At 53.5% G+C, this 20145-nt stretch overlaps 1 protein-coding gene across 1 annotated transcript; it reads right to left on the bottom strand.

The window, feature by feature from the left end:
- Positions 1–2210: 2210 nt before the first annotated feature.
- On the bottom strand, positions 2211–19466 carry BCO1 (beta-carotene oxygenase 1). Its single transcript, XM_076053928.1, has 12 exons — positions 19293–19466; positions 17639–17710; positions 16005–16133; positions 14014–14143; positions 13439–13586; positions 12328–12475; positions 10826–11043; positions 8833–9099; positions 7773–7878; positions 6695–6789; positions 4680–4791; positions 2211–3353 (listed from the first exon to the last, which is right to left on the bottom strand). Exons 2-12 carry the CDS (start codon positions 17700–17702, stop codon positions 3196–3198), a joined length of 1575 nt encoding a protein of 524 aa, XP_075910043.1. The 5' UTR covers positions 17703–17710; positions 19293–19466; the 3' UTR covers positions 2211–3195.
- Between the last annotated feature and the right edge of the window lie 679 nt (positions 19467–20145).

The raw sequence follows: 20145 nt of genomic DNA, 5'->3' as shown, positions 1-20145 counted from the left end.
CGAGCAGCCAGCCGGGAAACTCGAGGCATAGATTCGTTTTTTTTATAGCAAAATAATCCGAAATTTAAAAACCCATAATGTACACAATGTTGACAATCCACTGCTGGATGAGGGCCTCCCCGCGCCTAGCCGGTTGTCGTTGGGGGGTCACTTGACAATACTTCACCCCAGTGCCGGATGAAGCGAGTGCCCTCAATAAAGATAAACACGTAAATATTAAAACACAAATTTTTCACTTGCGTAGTAAAGTAAGTGTATTTTCTAATTTGCTATACAGCCAGATAATACGACAAATACCTAACCTTAAACACCCGGTCGTTCATTAAAGTTGAAGGCGGTATAGTACTACAGTAATAGAGCAAGTGCAGAATCACTGAACCGGAATTGATAGCTCAAAAGAATTTAGCGCGGGGCCCTTGAAAGTGCGGGGCCCGTAGCTTGTGCAGCTACTTTTGCTACGAGGATCATCCGCCACTGCTTCACCCACGCGGGGCAGCGCGGGTTGGTTAAGGTCGGTCGTGGAAACACAGACGCGGGGGACATCGTTAGGGCACAACAGTGGACTTCTTTCTGCTGCCTCACAACGTAAGCCCGTAAACAAGCGAGCGGGGTTTGACGGTCGCCCATCCATGGCCCTTCAAGAACCGCGCTCAGCTTCCGGCATCCAACGACGGTCCCAGGACGGTGGATCGAAAAACGTCTCATCATGATATCACATTGTAAAGATATTCCCATCATATATTGTGATATTCTCATGATATCATATTGTGATATTCCCATCATATCACGTTGTGAGATATTCCCATCATATCGTATTGTGATATTCCCATCATATCACATTGTGAGATATTCCCATCATATCGTATTGTAATATTCCCATCATATCACATTGTGACATTCTCATCATGGTATCACATTGTGAGATATTCCCATCATATATTGTGATATTTCCATCATATCGTATTGTGATATTCCCATCATATCACATTGTGAGATATTCCCATCATATCGTATTGTGGTATTCCCATCATATCACATTGTGATATTCCCATCATATCACATTGTGAGATATTCCCATCATATCGTATTGTAATATTCCCATCATATCACATTGTGAGATATTCCCATCATATCGTATTGTAATATTCCCATCATATCGTATTGTGATATTCCCATCATATCACATTGTGAGATATTCCCATCATTATATCGTATTGTGATATTCCCATCATATCACATTGAGATATTCCCATCATATCGTATTGTAATATTCCCATCATATCGCATTGTGAGATATTCCCATCATTATATCGTATTGTGATATTCCCACGTCGGACGTCGTTCCGAACGACGCGGGACGACCAGAAATATCTCGAGGTCGTGGATGCGGGTATGGGGGGCACTCCATGGGAAGGAACGCTCCAGCGATGCCCAAGATCTCGGCTGTACCGGCTCCCTCTGTGCTCTGACCTCTGAGCCACATGGACCATGGGTTCTCATTTGGGTGCTTTATTTTAAAAAAAGACATGTTGGGGGTACGGTGAATATGTTCCACTACTGGTTATGTTTAGCGCGAACATCAGACCGGGCACGTGGCCACCGCGTGGAACTTTGTCACTGCGCGTAGTTCAAGGGCGGGGGCGAATTTTTGTTTCGAAGGGGGGGGGGGGGCTCCTCCTCTCCCCCCTCCACCTCTCACCCTGAACTACGTGAACACCAACACATTCAATATCGTATTCTTGGTTCTTTCGGTAAAGTCACGAGAAGGGAAATTAAAAAAAATTAAAAAGATAAAACAATACAATTCTCACGACGTTTAGATTGCAACACAAGCACTCATCTTGAGGTGTGAAAACCACAGCAAGAAAATTTGAAAAAAATTGGCGGTCAAATGTTCTTGCTGTGGTTTTTCACATCTGATGATGATTGCTTGTGTTGCAATCGAAACGTCGTGAGAATTTTATCGTTATCTTTTTATTATTTTATTATTTCCCTTCTACCTGGTGACTTTACCGAAAGAACCAAGAATATGAATCCCTGCAGTCACGAAAGCTTTAAATCGAAATTTTACATTCAATATCATTTTCTTGGCCGATTGTAAGAATGTCCACGGTCTATCGGGGTTTAGAGGTGGGGGGGGGGAAATTGTCTCCATCGCCCCCCCCCCTCACTTCCACCCCCCCCCCACTTCCACCCCTCCCCCCCACCACTTCCAACCCCCATTAGATCCTCTGCTTTGGTGCGCCATCATTCGCACGATATTTTGCCACGGTAATATTCCTCCCGCGAGATCGTGACGTCGCGAAATACACTCATCATATCATGTCATTTTGCGAGATATTTACATCATGATATATTGCGAGATATTTACATCATGATATCACATTGTGAGATATCCCCATCATATATTGTGATATTACCATCATGATATCATATTGTGAATATCCCAATCTTGATACCACACTACGATATGTTCTCATCGTCGCGACATGGTCACCTTCCCGTGACGCACGACTAATTGCTGCTGCCTACTGCTGCCACTGCTGCTGCTGCTGCCACTGCTGCTGCCTACCGCTGCCACTGCTGCCTACTGCTGCCACTGCTGCTGCTGCCACTGCTGCTGCCTACTGCTGCCACTGCTGCCACTGCTTCCACTGCTGCTGCTGCCTACTGCTGCCACTGCTGCTGCTGCCACTGCTGCTGCTGCCACTGCTGCTGCCTACCGCTGCCACTGCTGCTGCCTACTGCTGCCACTGTTGCTGCTGCCTACTGCTGCCACTGCTGCTGCTGCCACTGCTGCTGCTGTCTACTGCTGCCACTGCTGCTGCTGCCATTGCTGTTGCTGCCCACTGCTGCCACTGCTGTTGCTGCTGCCACTGCTGCTGCTGCCACTGCTGCTGCCTACCGCTGCCACTGCTGCTGCCTACTGCTGCCACTGCTGCTGCTGCCCACTGCTGCCACTGCTGTTGCTGCTGCCACTGCTGCTGCTGCCACTGCTGCTGCCTACCGCTGCCACTGCTGCTGCCTACTGCTGCCACTGCTGCCACTGCTGCTGCTGCCACTGCTGCTGCTGCCTACTGCTGCCACTGCTGCCACTGCTGCTGCTGCCACTGCTGCCACTGCTGCTGCTGCCACTGCTGCTGCTGCCTACTGCTACCACTGCTGCTGCTGCCACTGCTGCTGGTGGCTTGGCCGCTACTTGGGGTCTGGCAGGAAGAGGCCGTGCAGGTCAAGGGGCACATCGGCGCCGTGGACGGTGGCCCGTGCCACCTCGCGGAACGAGCGAGCGTCCAGCACCAGCAGGAACGCCGGCATCCCGGGCTCGCTCGTCACGATGGACGACAGCACCACGCCTGCGTCGGTAGGGGGGTCAGGGGGTCAGGGGGTCAAGGGTCGTGGAGGAGAAGGGAAAGGTCAGTGTGGGTAACAATAAAAAAATAAATCTTGACTTAAAGCTTTCGTGACTGCAGGAATCCATACTCTCTGGGTCTTTCGGGTAAAGTCACGTAGATAGAAAAATAAGAAGAAATAATAAAAACACACGACGTTTCGATTGCAGCACGAGCAATCGTCTTCAGGCGAAAAAATACAGCAGGTGGACTGCTGAGGCAGGAAGAAATATATGTATTATAGAAACATATGTCGATTCTTTTCTGCCTCTGCAGTCCGCCTGCTGTGTTCTTTCACCTGAAGACGATTGCTTGTGTTGCGATCGAAACGTCGTGATTTTTTAAATTATTATTTGTCTATCTCCGTGCCTTTACCCAAAAGACCCATAGAGTAAGAATCAAGGAGCCGTTCTGGCCGACGCTCGTTTGTCCATGAAAGCCTCGCACGAGTCTCGAGACACGTTCACGTCTCGATTTAAAAACTCGCCCCTTTGAAACGGCCCTCGATTCGTTTGGTGTTCGGTGTTCTTCTTGCTCGCCGCACCTCCGATGAGATGCGAGAGAAGTTCGGACCAGGAAAAATAATCCACGTGACCGCGGGGAGAGAGAGACACGCAAACTCCAAATACAGCAGCAGGCGTCAGGGTCGGGATCGAATCCACGACCTCCTGCATACCAGGCGAGGGAGTTAACATCTCCTCCACGACCACCGCAACCACCACCACCACGACCACCACCACCACGACCACCACCACCACCACGACCACCGCGACCACCACCACCACCGCCACGACCACCCCGACCACCACCACGACCACCACCACCACCACGACCACCACGACCACCGCCACTACCACGACCACCACCACCACGACCACCACCACGACGATCACCACCACGACCACCACCACCACGACCACCACCACCACGACCAAGACCACCACGACCACGACCACCACCACGACCACGACCACCACGACCACTACGAACACCACCACGACCATCACCACCACGACCACCACGACTACCACCACCACCACGACCACCGCGACCACCACCACCACGACCACCACGACCACCACCACGACCACCACGACCACCACCACGACCACCATGATGAGGGGTAAATCCCCGGAGTGAGCGAGCGAGGGCGTCCGACAAGGGACTGCGGCGAGGACAGACGGAAGGAAGCGGATGGTGGGTGGTGGTGGTGGCTGGGTGGTGGTGGGTGGTGGGTGGGTGGTGGTGGGAGATTGCGGCGCGCCGGTTAACGGAGAGGCCCCGGCTCACCGTCATCCTCGTCCCTAGCGCCGGGCGTCGGCACGAACACCGGCTCCGCAGGCCAGCAGCCGCCCTCCTGCCACTCCAGCTTCTCTCCCGTGTGCGTGTCCACCTTCACGATCTGCGTGCGGGAGGACGACGGACGCACGGGCGACGCCGTCGAAGGCCGGCTTCGACCGCCGGCCACGCGGCGCTTCCTGAGACTCTCCCCCCCCCCCCCCCCAGGCTCGACTCGGCCTCGAACGAGGCCCCCCGCAACCGTTAAGCGCCGCACTCGTGATCTGCGCCGTGCTCCTCAATGACCCCCCCCCTCCCTTAATGACCCCCCCCCTTACGGTGCAATGTTGAGGGGCCGTCCATAAATGACGTCACGCGATTTTGGCCGATTTTTGACGCCCCCCCCCCCATCGTCACACAGCGTTACAAAAAGTCAGACCCCCCCCCTCAAATATGACATCACAAAGGTCTGCCCCCGCCCCCCACAAAACAAAATTAAAACATGCTTCAAATCGCTTTAAACTATTGTCATTGTAGTGCGTGTTTAATGTGGCGCTGCACTCTGATGTTGTAGGAGAAAACATTAAAAAGTCTTATTTAGTTAATTAAGTAGAACGTGTTGTCTATATTTATTTAAAGTTGCGCATTTTGATGTGACGTCACATTTCTCAAACCCCCCCCCCTCGTCACACATCGTCACAAATGTCTGACCGCCCCCCCAGGTGCGTGACGTCATTTATGGACGGCCCCTTGATTGTTGTTGTTGTTGTCGTCTTTATCTCGTTGCCGTCATCTCGCTGCTGTGCTCACACCCACCGCGGATCTCCCGCGTGCAGACGCAGCACGGACTGGGGCCACAGGGGGCCCCTCCCCACCCAGCCCCTCCCCACCCACCCAGCCCCTCCCCACCCTCCCCACCCAGCCCCTCCCCACCCAGCCCCTCCCCACCCTCCCCACCCAGCCCCTCCCCACCCAGCCCCTCCCCACCCACCCACCCAGCCCCTCCCCACCCACCCACCCAGCCCCTCCCCACCCCTCCCCACCCAGCCCCTCCCGCCCCTCCCCACTCTCCCCACCCAGCCCCTCCCCACCCTCCACCCCCAGCCCCCTCCCCACCTAGCCCCACCCTCCCCACCCAGCCCCACCCCTCCCATTTTTGGATGCACGACGGACGTACAGACACAATAATCCCCTGTGGGCTGGTGGTGTAGTAACCAGGAGGTTCCTACCAGTAGTATCAAACCAAACGTGAAGGGACCCACTAATAATAATAGGGTTTACCCCCTTTTTATGGCGACACAACTGAAACCCTTTTTACGAGGAATCATGGCTGCGTTAACCACGATACTTGTGGTCACAATGCAAGCAGAAAACACGCTCTGATAATCTACGTGGCATTGTCCTTGAAACTGATTGGTCCACACCAGAGACGGCTTTCTTTTGAGCCTCGTCTCAAAAGGGTTCAGTTTTGTTGCCAGTAAAAAAGGGGAGAAACCCGATGATTATATTTTGGTACTGGCAAAGGAGGTCAAATGATGGAAAGAGACCCAGTTATAGCGTGCTCTTAAAGGGACCCTGTTTTTGGGATGCTCTTAAAGGGACCCTGTTTTTGGGATGCTCTTAAAGGGACCCGGTCATAGCATGCTCTTAAAGAGACGCTCTTTTTGGGATGCTCTTAAACGGACCCGGTCATAGCTTGCTCTTAAATGGACCCTGTTTCAGCATAATCTTAAAAGGATCCAGTTTGACTTGCTCTTAAAGGGACCCTGTTTGGGGGATGCCCTTAAAGGGACCAGCTATGGCTTACTCTTAAAGGGACCCTGTTTTAGCATAATTTTAAAGGGATCCATTTATAGGTTGCTCTTAAAGGGACCCTGTTTTAACATATTCTTAAAGGGATCAAGTTATAGAATCCTCGTAAAGTGACCCTGTTTTTGCATGCTCTTAAAGGGACCCCGTAAGGATGGCCTTAAAGGGACCCCTGTGTTTTTTTTTTGGTATGCTCGTAAAGAAACCAGAGCAGGTACCTTGGTGGGCACGGGTCTCCACTCGATTTGGGCTGCGTAGATGTAGCGGTACTCCCTGCCGTTGTAGTTGTAGTTGATGCGAGGGAGTTCGATGCCTGTTGTGAGGTCAAGAGGTCAAACAAATCAGCGAGCACCTCGATCACCAGCAGCGTGTATCCCCGTGCGTGTGTGTGCATTTGTATTTGTGGAGCGGTGGCGCCGCGGTTGGCGCACTGTGCTGCGAGCAAGGCGATGCGAGTTCGTTTTTCCGCTCGCTGACGGATGTGTCCGAACCAGCGGGTGGGCCTCCCCTAGGTCGGCTCAGCCTTAAATGAGCACTCTGCCTGGGGCGGTGTGTAAACATCGGCATCGGGGAGACACGGACAGCGCAGGCGGGCGTGGTGGTGTGTGGCCACCCACCCCCTCGTGTGCCGTGCCGGCCTTCATAAGCGCTAGCCCCCACAGTCTGTCGTGAAGGCGACGAGGGGGATCTTTGTCGTTGAGTTCGTGGGTGGGTGGGTGAGTGCGCCACTGAGTGGATGCATGCGTGTACAACTGAGATGGGGGTGTGAGTGGGTAAATGATTGAGTGGGATGATGAGTGGGATGATGAGTGGGATGATGAGTGGGATGATGAGTGGGATGATGAGTGGGATGATGATTGAGTGGGATGATGAGTGGGATGATGATTGAGTGGGATGATGAGTGGGATGATGATTGAGTGGGATGATGAGTGGGATGATGATTGAGTGGGATGATGAGTGGGATGATGATTGAGTGGGATGATGAGTGGGATGATGATTGAGTGGGATGATGAGTGGGATGATGATTGAGTGGGATGATGAGTGGGATGAAGATTGAGTGGGATGATGAGTGGGATGATGAGTGGGATGATGATTGAGTGGGATGATGAGTGCAATGATGATTGAGTGGGATGATGAGTGGGATGATGAGTGGGATGATGATTGAGTGAGATGATGAGTGAGATGATGATTGAGTGGGATGATGAGTGGGATGATGATTGAGTGGGATGATGATTGAGTGGGATGATGAGTGGGATGATGATTGAGTTAGATGATGGGAGTGTGTGCGCATCGCACCCTCTGCTATAAGCTCTGGAGTGCAGACCACGTGTCCTCCCCCCTCCTTGACGGCGCTCGCTTTTGAGCCGGGAAGAGTCACGAGGTTCCGGGAGACGGGAGACTCCTGTGACGCACGCCACATCGTCACGGACTCATCGTCGCAGACTCATCGTCACGGACTCATCGTCACAGACTCATCGTTACAGACTCATCGTCACAGACTCATCGTCACGGACTCATCGTTGCGGACTCATCGTCGCGGACTCATCGTCGCGGACTCATCGTCACAGACTCATCGTCGCAGACGACACTAGTGCCCTTCGTTTCCATGGGACAGCCGCCGCGTCCATCACCACCACCACCATTCTCATCAGCAGTTCCATCACCCTCACCACCACCACCATCAGCAGTTCCATCACCACCAGAATTCTCATCAACAGCTTCATCAGCACCACCACCATCACCGCCATTCTCATCAGCATCACATACCTGTCAACCCCTTGTCAGTGCCCTACCTTATTAGAGACCAATTCAGACCTTATTGGTCACCCCGTGCGCCTTTATAAATCTCAACGTTCACCCTACAAAGTCCCATCACAAGGGGAGAAACACAAAGACATTTTGTGTGCCCGTATTGAAACGGTTGTACGCCGTATGGACCTGCAAACTCAATTTCCCCTGCACAAGAATACGGTTAAACTATACGGGTGAGATACACACACTGTCCCACGTGTACCCGTGAGACAAACACACTGCCCCACGTGTACCCGTGAGACAAACACACTGCCCCACACGTACAGTATAGGAATTCGCAAAGACAAAGCATCCCTACCCGTACAGGTATTCATCAAGACACACCACCCCACGCGTACTCGCGAAAGACAGTCACGTAGAGAGACACAAGGTGTGGATGTGGCTGTGTTGGTGTGTAATTGAGTAAGTAGTTGGGAATTTGAATTGGTTTTGTGCAGCTCGTTGTGTGTGGGTATGGAGTTGGATGTGGGTACAAATAGGCGCGTCCACCGCCTCCACCACCTTGTCCACCGCACGGCACGGGGGCCACCGGCACGCGGCCCACCTTGCCGACGCCCAGCGGCAGGACGTAGCGGCGGCACTGCGGCAGGCAGCTCATCTTGTTGTCCTCGGCGAAGTCGGCGGCGCCCTTGCGCAGGTTGCGCAGGTAGAACATGTCGTAGAGGCTGTTGTCGTCGTAGGCGACGACGTCGCACACGACGCAGCCGGCGCGCTCGAACGCGTTCACGTGGTGGTACACCACGAAGGGCTCGCTCACGAAGTGGGTGCTCAGCGCCTTGCCCGTACGCCGGTCGATGAGGTAGAAGCGGCTCTGGAAAAGGAGGAGAGGGGAGAGGGGGGGGGCCGGGGAGGGGGGGGGGGCACGTGCTGAGCTAGAAATAAACGAGCCGCGAACTCATTTTTTGGGGTTTTATTTTCGATAGGGGAAAGCCCCCCCCCGAAGCCCCCCCCCCCAAAGCCCACCCCCCCCCCCCCACGAAGTGGCCGCTCGTCATCGTCGTCGCGTGGATATTTATAGCGGGCAGCCAAATAACTCTGAACGGGCGCTCACGTTGATTCTAAATGTTGGAGAGGAGGGCGTGGGGGGGGGGGAACCGGAGAAAAATCCACGCGAGCGCAGGGAGAGAATATACAGCAGCAGCAGCAGGCGTCGGGATCGAAACCCACGACCTCCTGCACACCAGGCGAGGTAGTTAACATCTCCTAGCCACCGTGATGATGATGAGAGACGCAGACTCCAAATATACAGCAGCAGCAGGCGTCGGGGGTCGGGATCGAACCCACAACCGCCTGCATACCAGGCGAGGTAGTTAACATCTCCTTGCCACCGTGATGATGAGAGACACGTAGACTCCAAATATACAGCAGCAGGCGTTGGGAGTCGGGATCGAACCCACGACCTCCTGCATAACAGGCGAGGTAGTTAACATCTCCTAGCCACCGTGATGATGAGAGACACGTAGACTCCAAATATACAGCAGGCGTCGGGGGTCGGGATCGAACCCACAACCTCCTGCAAACCAGGCGAGGTAGTTAACATCTCCTAGCCACCGTGATGATGATGATGAGAGAGACGCAGACTCCAAATATACAGCAGCAGGCGTCGGGGGTCGGGATCGATCCCACAACCTCCTGCAAACCAGGCGAGGTAGTTAACATCTTCTAGCCACCGCTGTGCAGCAATTCCGCTTTTGCAGGGGTCGACCTGGGAATGAGGGCACCTGGGGGAAGTGACCTGCACATCACAAATTGTAGCTCAGCGTGCTGGCTCATCAACACGTGGACATTCGCAGCGGCCAAATACTCCGATATGTGTGGTGATGTTGTTTCGAAATGTGGAGGGAAAAACCGGAGGACCCGGAGAAAAAAATCCACGCTCTGAAGAACAGGCGGAGAGAGAACGCACAAACTCCACTCACTCACACTCACTCTGCAGAACACAGAGAGAGAGAACACAAACTCCACTCACTCTGTAGTACAAAGAGAGAGAGAACACAAACTCCACTCACTCACATGCACTCTGCAGAACACAGTGAGAGAAAGAACACAAACTCCACTCACTCACACTCACTCTGTAGAACACAGTGAGAGAGAGAGAACAGACAAACTCCACTCACTCTGTAGAACACAGGGGAGAGAGAGAATACACAAACTTCACTAACTCACTCTGCAGAACACAAGGAAATAGAATACACAAACTCCACTCACTCACACTCACTCTGCAGAACACAGTGAGAGAGAGAACACACAAACTCCACTCACTCACACTCACTCTGTAGAACACAGTGAGAGAGAACACACAAACTCCACTCACTCACACTCACTCTGCAGAACACAGTGAGAGAGAGAACACACAAACTCCACTCACTCACACTCACCCTGTAGAACACAGTGAGAGAGAGAGAACACACAAACTCCACTCACAGAAAGTGCTCCCTATTCGGGAATCGAACCCAGGCCCGAACACTGCCACCAGCGCTGTCACCTGTCCAACGTTTCGCGCCGCAGCCCCCCCCCCCTCCCCCATGGGGGCTCACCTTGTCGTCAGGCAGCCAGGTCATGCAGCTGGCCCAGTTGGCCCCGCGGAAGTAGGCGGTGGCCAGCTTGACGAGGTCGAGCTTGAGCGGCTGCTCGATGAAGACGAGGTAGCGGGGCGTGAGGCCGAAGCTGTGGTAGTAGCTGGGGCTGAAGCGCCAGCGAGAAGGCACCGTGCACAGCACCTCGAGGCCGCGGAGGCCGGAGTTGGGGCGCTCGCCTGCACGTGGCGAACAGTGGCCGTACCCGTCAAGCCCTCATCAGCACCCTATCTTAGTACAGGCCAAGTCACATACCTGTCAAGTCTTCATCAGCGCCCTATCTTAGAACAGGCCAATTCACATATCAGTCAAGTCTTCATCAGCGCCCTACCTTAGTACAGGCCAATTCACATACCAGTCAAGTCTTCATCAGTGCCCTACCTTAGTACAGGCCAATTCACATACCAGTCAAGTCCTCATCAGTGCCCTATCTTAGTACAGACTAATTCACATACCAGTCAAGTCTTCATCAGCGCCCTACCTTAGTACAGACTAATTCACATACCAGTCAAGTCTTCATCAGCGCCCTACCTTAGTACAGACTAATTCACATACCCGTCAAGCCCTCATCAGCGCCCTATCTTAGTACAGACTAATTCACATACCTTTCCAAGTCTTCATCAGCGCCCTACCTTAGTACAGGCCAATTCACATACCTTTCCAAGTCTTCATCAGCGCCCTATCTTAGTGTAGTGGATTAACACGCGCATACAGGGTGGATGGTAAAGACGCGCGAGTTATGGACGGTGGGGCCAAGTCTGGCCGGCCACGTGCGGCCACGTCGGGCCGGCCACGTGCGGCCACGTCGGGCCGGTCACGTGCGGCAGCGGGGGAACCGTGGAATAGAAACGGCCCAATTAAGTTTGTGAGCGACGTACGGCAGTGATTGACCGGGGTTGTTGTCAGGGGCCAAGTGGCGCCGGAGTGTCTGGAGATAGAGGGGGGCGAGCGACAGGTGCGGGGGACGCGGGGCCTCGTGGGCACGCGGCTTAATTAATTGGTTGTTGATGAGACCGGGGATATATGCGGGAGACGGAGAGAGCGAGGGGAGTTGTGGTTGGGACTGGGACGGAGCAGGTCGGGGAGAAACGAGGAGAAGACATAGGAGACAGGACAGGCTAGCAGTGGAGCAGAGACAAGGAGCGACTGAGAGCGATAGGGACGAGCAGAGACGAGCAGAGACAAGGAGAGACAAGGAGCGAGACAGAGATACAGAGTGGGACAGAGACAGAGTGGAACAGAGACAGAGCGAGACAGAGACGTAGCGAGAGCGAGATACAGAGACGTAGCGAGAGAGACAGAGACAGTGAGCGACAGAGAGAGAGACAGAGACAGCGAGCGACGGAGAGAGACAGTGAGAGATAGGGGAGGAAGCGGAGCGAGCGAGCTACGGCAAGCAGAGGAATGCTGAAGTCACAGACGTAATGTGGAGAGTTGTAATAAAAATGTGCCAAGTGCCCAACCTGGCAACGTGGGTGGCACCCGGATGAAGGTGTACTTGGTATGGCCCTTGTCTGCGATGGATGTGCCCACGTTGTAGACTGTTCCATCCGGCTCGTAGTGCGGGTGGGACGTGGCGATGTTGATGGCCACGTATTTGGTGTAGTCCACCTAGGGGGGTGAGTTTCCAACATCGTCATCGTCGTCATTCTCACCATCATCACTGTCACCGTGATAATCATTAACATCAACACTGGTATCATTGCTACTAGCAATAGCAAAAGACAAAAGATGCAGCTCCCCCATATAGCCTGTAACAAACTGTCGGGGCAGGTGCTGTTAGCGAGCACCTATCAAGGTCGGCACGGCACAGGAGGTGGGTGGGTGGCCAGCACCACGCCCGACCGCCTTTGTCTCCCCAGTGGCGATGTTTACACACCGCAACCAGGTGCTCATTTGAGGCCGAGTCGACCTAGGGGAGGCGCAGGACCGGTTCAGAAAATCGTCACCGGTGTTGGTGGCCGTGAGCCGGGAGTCAAATTCGGTTCGGGGGGGGGGGGTTCCTAGCGCAGCGTAGCGCTACCCGCTACACTACCGCTCCCACACGCTGGCAACAACCTCACCAACGTGCATCGCCACCTTCGCAATCATTGTCCGTCTCGTTACGTCTCGCGACGTCACCGCATCATCACCACCACGCGCGTGGCACGCCACGGCTCGGCACAGCTTCCCACACGGTTCACCCCGTGTCCTTGTACAGGGGAAATCGAGTTTTCAGGTCCATAGGGCCTACAGCCGTTTCAATACGGGCACACAAAAAAAATAACGTCTGTTATTTTATTTTATTGTGTTTTATTTTTATTATTTTATTTCCATTCTACGTGGTGACTTTACCGAAAGAACCAAGAAGATGAATCCCCGCAGTCACGAAAGCTTTCAATCGAAATTCAACGTCTGTTTGTGTTTCTCCCTTGCGATGGCACTTTGTAGGATGAACGTTGGGGTTTATAAGGGGGCGCGGGGCGACCCGTAAGGTCCGAGTGGCTCGTGTAATAATGTAGTAGGGCACTGACAAGGGGCTGACAGGTACGCGACCGGCGCGTGCCACGTGCCCCGGCGGGTAGCGGCGGTGACCTTCTCGAGGGTGTTGAGGGAGCTCGCGTCGATCCGTCGCATGAAATTGGTCTCCGTGGTGGCGTAGAAATCCTCCCCGCACCTCATTACGTTGATGAGGCAGTTGTCGGTGAACTCTGGCACGGAGTAGGAGAGGTAGGAGAAGGCCCTGCGCGTGCGGGGGGGGGGTGGGGGATATCACGGAACGTCGGGCCTTCAGAATGTAAATGTGGCGGGGTGTTAACTGCACAGCTGTCAACCCCTGATCAGTGCCCTTACCTTATTCGAGACCAATTCAGACCTTATTGGTCACCCCGTGCCCCTTATACATCTCAACGTTCATCCAGCAAAGTCCCATCATGTGAGAGAAACACAAACAGACACATTGATTGTTGTTGTTGCTGCTGCTGCCCGTATTGAAACGGCTGTACGCCATCGTGTGGACCTCAAAACTCAATTTCCCTGCACAAGAACACGGGCTAGACCGTGTGGGTTGACCCGGTGTGCGACCCCCACTGCCCAGCACACCACCCCGCTGCCCCCTACCTGCCCCCCCCCCCCCCACAGCTGACTGCATCAGCTGCGAGCTCCCTCACTTGGCGAAGACGTTCCTGCAGGGGTCGGGGTGGGCCATAGTGCCAAACTCCGAGATGACGATCCTGTTGGCCTCCGAGTTTTTGCGGAATGCGTCGCTCTGCAGGTACTTGCTGCGGTAGTGAACCTCACCTGCGCACAGGTGTGCGGGCACAGCAGCAGCAACAACAGCAGCAGCAACAACAACAGCAGCAATATCAGCAGTAGCAACAACAGCAGCAGCAGCAACAACAACAGCAGCAGCAGCAACAACATCAGCAGCAACAACATCAGCAGCAGCAACAGCAGCAACAGTAGCAGCAACAACAGCAGCAGCATTAGCCATTCGTCACCGAGTGGAGGCTACGTCACCGCGTCGCTCGTGCCAGGCTAGGTGCACCTTGAGGCCGCCGTGTGCAGTGTGGAAGGCTCGGGTGTTATTTTGATGATTGCACAGGTACAAAGACAAAGAGCCCCCGTGTAGCCTTAACAGACTGTTGGGGCAGGTGCTGTTAGCGAGCAGCACCTATGAAGGCCGGCACGGCAACAGGAGGGGGTGGGTGGCCAGCACCACGCCCGGCCGCCTTTGTCTCCCCGGTGGCGATGGTTACTACACTCCGAACTGGGTACTCGTTTGAGGCTGAGTCGACCTAGGGGAGGCCCAGGACCGGTTCAGATAATCGTCACTGGTGGTGGCCGTGAGCGAGAATCAAACTCGGGTCGCCGGGTTCGTAGCGCAGCGTTGCGCTAACCGCTGCACCACCGCTCCTCAAGGTCACACAGCAATAACAACTGCTATTTACCACTACGTGGCGGTGACATCACTACGGTGCCTGTGCCAGGCTAGGTGCACTTTGAGGCCACGTGAATTTTCGAACGCCCGCTGACCGGAGGTCACGGGACCAACCCAGCAGGTGCCATGGGGTTGACCGACTGAGATGACTGGCTGATGCACACACCCACAGCCACCCACACACCCACAGCCACCCACACACCCACCCACACACAACAACAACAACAACCGCCATTCGCCACTAAGTGGCGGTGACGTCACCACGACGCTTGTGCCAGGCCATGTGTACCGTGAGGCCACGTGAAGTGTCGAACGCCCGCTGGCAGGAGGTCACTGGGCAGACCCAGGTGCCACGGGTCGACTGACTGAGATGACTGGCTGATGCACCACCTGTGCCCCCTACTGTGCCAACCTGCTGTGCTTTAGCCACCCGGCGCTCCGCTCGTTGTTCTGAGCGTCGCTCCTCCGCCCTCCGTTGTTGTTGGAGGGTGACTGCCTCCAACTGCCCAGTAGCATCCTTCACGAGCCTCCTCCACAGAGGCCGATCTTGACACCGCTGGTACCAGTCACCGGCAAGTCCACTCAGCTCCACGTCCTCCTGTACCACATCACTCCATCTCTTCTCTAGCCCGTGCCGCGCCCGCTTAGCCCCCTCAATCCGGCCAAACAAAAGCTGTTTCGGCATGCGGTGGCTGGGCATGCGGGCTACATGACCCAGCCATCGCAGCCTTGCCTGCCGGAGGAGCTCACCGATGGGACCCTGCCCAGATCTTTCAAGGATTTGTGAGCTCCTCACACAATCCAGTCTGGTTAAACCCAGGATGGATCGTAGGCAGGCCAGCCTAAATGTTTCTAACCGGCGTTGATGTTCCATTAGGGGGGTCCACGTTTTGCAAGCGTAGAGAAGGGAGGGAATGACCGTGGCCGAGAAGACCTGAAGCTTAGTGCGGAGCGACAGACCAGGTAGCTTCCACACAGCGTTACGCAACCGATGAAAAGATATTGCCGCTCGACTGATTCGGAGTGAGACCTCTGCTGTTAAACTGGAGCCAGTCATAAGCACACTGCCCAGGTATGGGAAACTCACCACCCACACACCCACCCACGCACCCACATACACACCCACAGCCACCCACACACCCACGCACACCACACACACACTCAACCACACCCACAGACACACACCCACCCACGCACACCCACCCACACCCGCACACGCACCCCCGCGGAACGTGAAGCTGTGGAGCAGTGCCATGCCGTCGAACCAGTGGTTGTACGAAGTGTCCCCGAACGTGTGCAGGGCCGGCCCGTTGCGAATCAGCGTTCCGCTCAACCACTCGGGAAGCTTGCCTGATCGACACAACAACATCAACAACAACAACAACATTTTGATTTAAAGCTTTCGTGACTGCAGTAATTCATATTCTTAGCTCTTTCGGTAAAGTCACGTTGAAGGGAAACAATAAAATAATAAAATATATAAAAAACAATAAAAATTCTCACGACGTTTCGACCATAACACAAACGGTCGTCATCAGGTGTGTCGGTTTGCATTAACTTATTTATTTTTAAACGGTGTATTTATTTTTAAAAAACGTCAGCGCCACGCGCAGCGACTTGGCAGTTTATTTAGAAGGACGAGTCCATCTGTGTTCTGAAAAGAGGAGACAGCATACATTAATTTTTCGTCTCCCCCCTCCTCTTTTCAGAATATAGATGGACTCGTCCTTCTAAATAAACCGCCAAATCGCTGCGCGTGGCGCCGAGGTTTTTTAAATAAATAAATACACCGTCTAAAAAGAAATTAATTACTGCAAACCGACACACCTGATGACGACCGTTTGTGTTATGGTCGAAACGTCGTGAGAATTTTTATTGTTTTTTATATATTTTATTATTTTATTGCTTCCCTTCAACGTGACTTTACCGAAAGAGCTAAGAATAACAACAACAACTAACACGTCGTGCGGGCCCTTCTGCTAGGTGGCGGTGAGGACACCAAAGCTCTCGTGCCAGGCTAGGTGCACCCCCGCCCCCTTTGAGGTTGTCACGTGACGTGTGGAAAGGCTCTCTGCTGGCACCGTGGTGGGGACTAAGCCACGGCGTCGTGGGTAGACTCAGATGAGTGAGCGATGCACCGCAGACACACACACAGACACATACAGACACACACACACAGATACATACACATAGATACACACACAGACACACACACATACACACACAGACACACACAGACACACACACAGATACACACACTGACACATACACACAGATACACACACACAGACATACACACACAGATACACACACACAGAAACACACAGACATACACACAGACACATATACAGATACACACACACAGATACACACACACACAGACACACAGACACACACATAGATACACACACAGACACACACACAGATATACACACACAGACATACACACACAGACACAGATACACACACACATACACACATAGACATACACACACAGACAGACACACACAGACACACACATACAGACACACACACACACACAGATACACACCCACACAGACACACACACACACAGATACACACCCACACAGACACACACACACAGACACACACAGACACACACACACACACAGACACACACACAGACACACACACAGAGACACACAGACACACACAGAGACACACAGACACACACAGAGACACACACGGACACACAGAGACATACACGGACACACAGAGACATACACGGACACACACGGACACACAGAGCCACACACAGAGACACACACGGACACACAGAGACACACACGGACACACACGGACACACAGACACACCCGGCGTCCCTTAGACTTACCCTGTAGTTCGGCACGGACCGGCTGTGGGCATTCCTTTGCGTTTCCTTGGAAAAGGGTTTCCATTGGTGCTGCTATTTCATAGAGACACACACAGACACACACAATAACAAAGATATCCGGTATAGCCTTAACAGACTGTAGGGGCAAGTGCTGTTAGCGAGCACCTATGAAGGTCGGAACGGCACACGAGGTGGTGGGTGGCGAGCACCACGCCCGACCGCCTTTGTCTCCCCAGTGGCGATGTTTACTGCACACCTCCCCAGGTAGTCATTGGAGGCTGAGTCGACCTAGGGGAGGCACGGGACCGGCTCAGATAATCGTCACTGGGTGTTTGCCTTGAGCGGGAATCGAACCCGGGTCGCCGGGTTCGTAGCGCAGCGTAGCGCTTACCGCTACTACACTACCGCTCCCCACACCCACAGAGACAGACACACAGAGACAGACACACAGAGACACATAACAACGACCCCCCCGTATAGCCTTCACGGACTGTTGGGGCAAGTGCTGTGTGCGAGAAGCAGCATCTATCAAAGTCGGCACGGCACACGACGGGGTTTGGGTGGTCAGCACCACGGCCGGCCACCTTCTCTATCCAAGTCATTCCGTAGTCCCATCCACGCACTAGCCAGGATCAGACCTGCTTAGCTTCCGAGTTCCGGTGAGACGGGATCCGGATTGTGGGTGTACAAAAATATCACTCGACCACGGGGAGGGAGAAACTGCAGACTCCAAGTATGCAGCAGGCATCAGGGTCCGGATCGAACCCACGACCTCTTGCACACCGGGCGAGGTAGTTAACATCTCCTAGCCACCGTGCCCCCCTCCATAATGTCAGGGTCGGGATCGAGACAAATAATCAAAATTATCTAAACGCATGTTCAGATTTATAGCAGCCAAATAATAATATAAATAATCGAAAAGCATAAAATTTTGATTTAAAGCTTTCGTGACTGCAGTGATTCATATTCTTGGTTCTTTCTGTAAAGTCACGTTGAAGGGAAACAATAAAATATATATAAAACAATAAAATTCTCAAGACGTTTCGACTGATGATGACTGCTTGTGTTGCAGTCGAAACGTCGTGAGAATTTTATTTTTTTAATATATTTTATTATTTTGTTTCCCTTCAACGTGACTTTACCGAAAGAACCAAGATTATAATCTAAAAGCATGTTCAGCATTCATAGCAGCCAAAAAATCAATACGCATGTTTAGATTATCGCGTGCTTTCAATCATTTATTTTCACACACCCACAGGCTCAAGTGTTCAAGTCGATGCTGTGGAACCAGGCGAGAACTCTATAGAGCAGGATAGAAGTCTCATTTGCAAGAGTGGGGGAACCTGGGGGGAGGGGGGGGGGAAGAGGGGGGTTCACCAAAAGTGACAACACAAACTAAAGCACCCAGCAGCGATGGCAACAGAAGTCAGAGTAAAAAGCACAAACTGCGTCGCATGGACAAAACGGCCTTCGTCACAGCCCACGGTCAAGCGACCGGAGGATGTGTCCGCGCGACACCACCAGCCAGCGCCTTCCGTCACCATCCTTCCTTCCCGAATGGATCGCCTCGAGAACGGTCGCGCCAATACCACAGACGCGCTCGTGATCAGTCATCGTACGCGGGCGCTAAAATCAGAACGCGAGGCAAAGGTACCTGTTGCTCAGGCGCGCTCGACCCCGTTTGGGATTGCCGCAAGCCGCACTCCGGCTCGGGGGGTGGACCGGTAACTTCGCCGCGCTGGCTCGGGCAGGTGCCGGTAGCGATGGCACAAACTGAACTTTGTTCCACGTGGCTCAAGGATTTTTAGTGCGCGTCGTGCGGACACCGTTTATGAGCCGAGCGCGCACTCTGGCTCCCTTCCTCGGCTGCCCTGACCACCGCGGCGTCAGCCCCGGGGCGAAGTTCGAAGGGTCGGAGCGTGCTGCCCGCTCTGTGATATCGGCTTGCGCGGGGCAATCTGTGTGGGCCAGAGCGGTCACTTGAAGTAGAAGAAGGGGATCTCAGGGGTAGCTCTGTGGTATCCGCTTCTGCGGGCCGTTCTGTGTGGACCAAAGTGGTCACTGGCGGAAGAAGAAGGGGATCTCAGACGTAGCTCTGTGATATCCGCTTCCGCGGGGCAATCTGTGTGGACCAGAGTGGTCACTTGCAGAAGAAGAAGGTGATCTCAGACGTGGCTCTGTGGTATCCACTTCCGCAGGCCGTTCTGTGTGGACCAGAGTGTCGAGGAAGAAGTGATCGGGATGACATTGAGGCTTATGACTCGACTGTATGGTGCCACTGTGGGCTTAGCCTAACACACAATCGTGTATAACGGCCGTGAGCAAAACAAAATATCTAAATATCTCACAAAACCCAAAATGTTTCACCAATCTTCACGCACGTCGGTTTTTTTTTTCTTCCCGACAATATCATTCAAAAATGTATTCGTGTGTTAGTAATATTGGAAAAAAATATGCATCGTCAATACCATGGGACCCGTCTTGCCAAGCATCTGCCGAGTATCTGG

Source organism: Petromyzon marinus, chromosome 63, assembly GCF_048934315.1.
Source record: "Petromyzon marinus isolate PM22_M1 ecotype Great Lakes invasive population chromosome 63, UKy_Petmar_22M1.pri1.0, whole genome shotgun sequence".
NCBI lineage: Eukaryota > Metazoa > Chordata > Hyperoartia > Petromyzontiformes > Petromyzontidae > Petromyzon > Petromyzon marinus.
The sequence above is the reverse complement of the archived record's forward strand: the minus strand, read 5'-3'. Positions and strand labels throughout refer to the sequence as shown.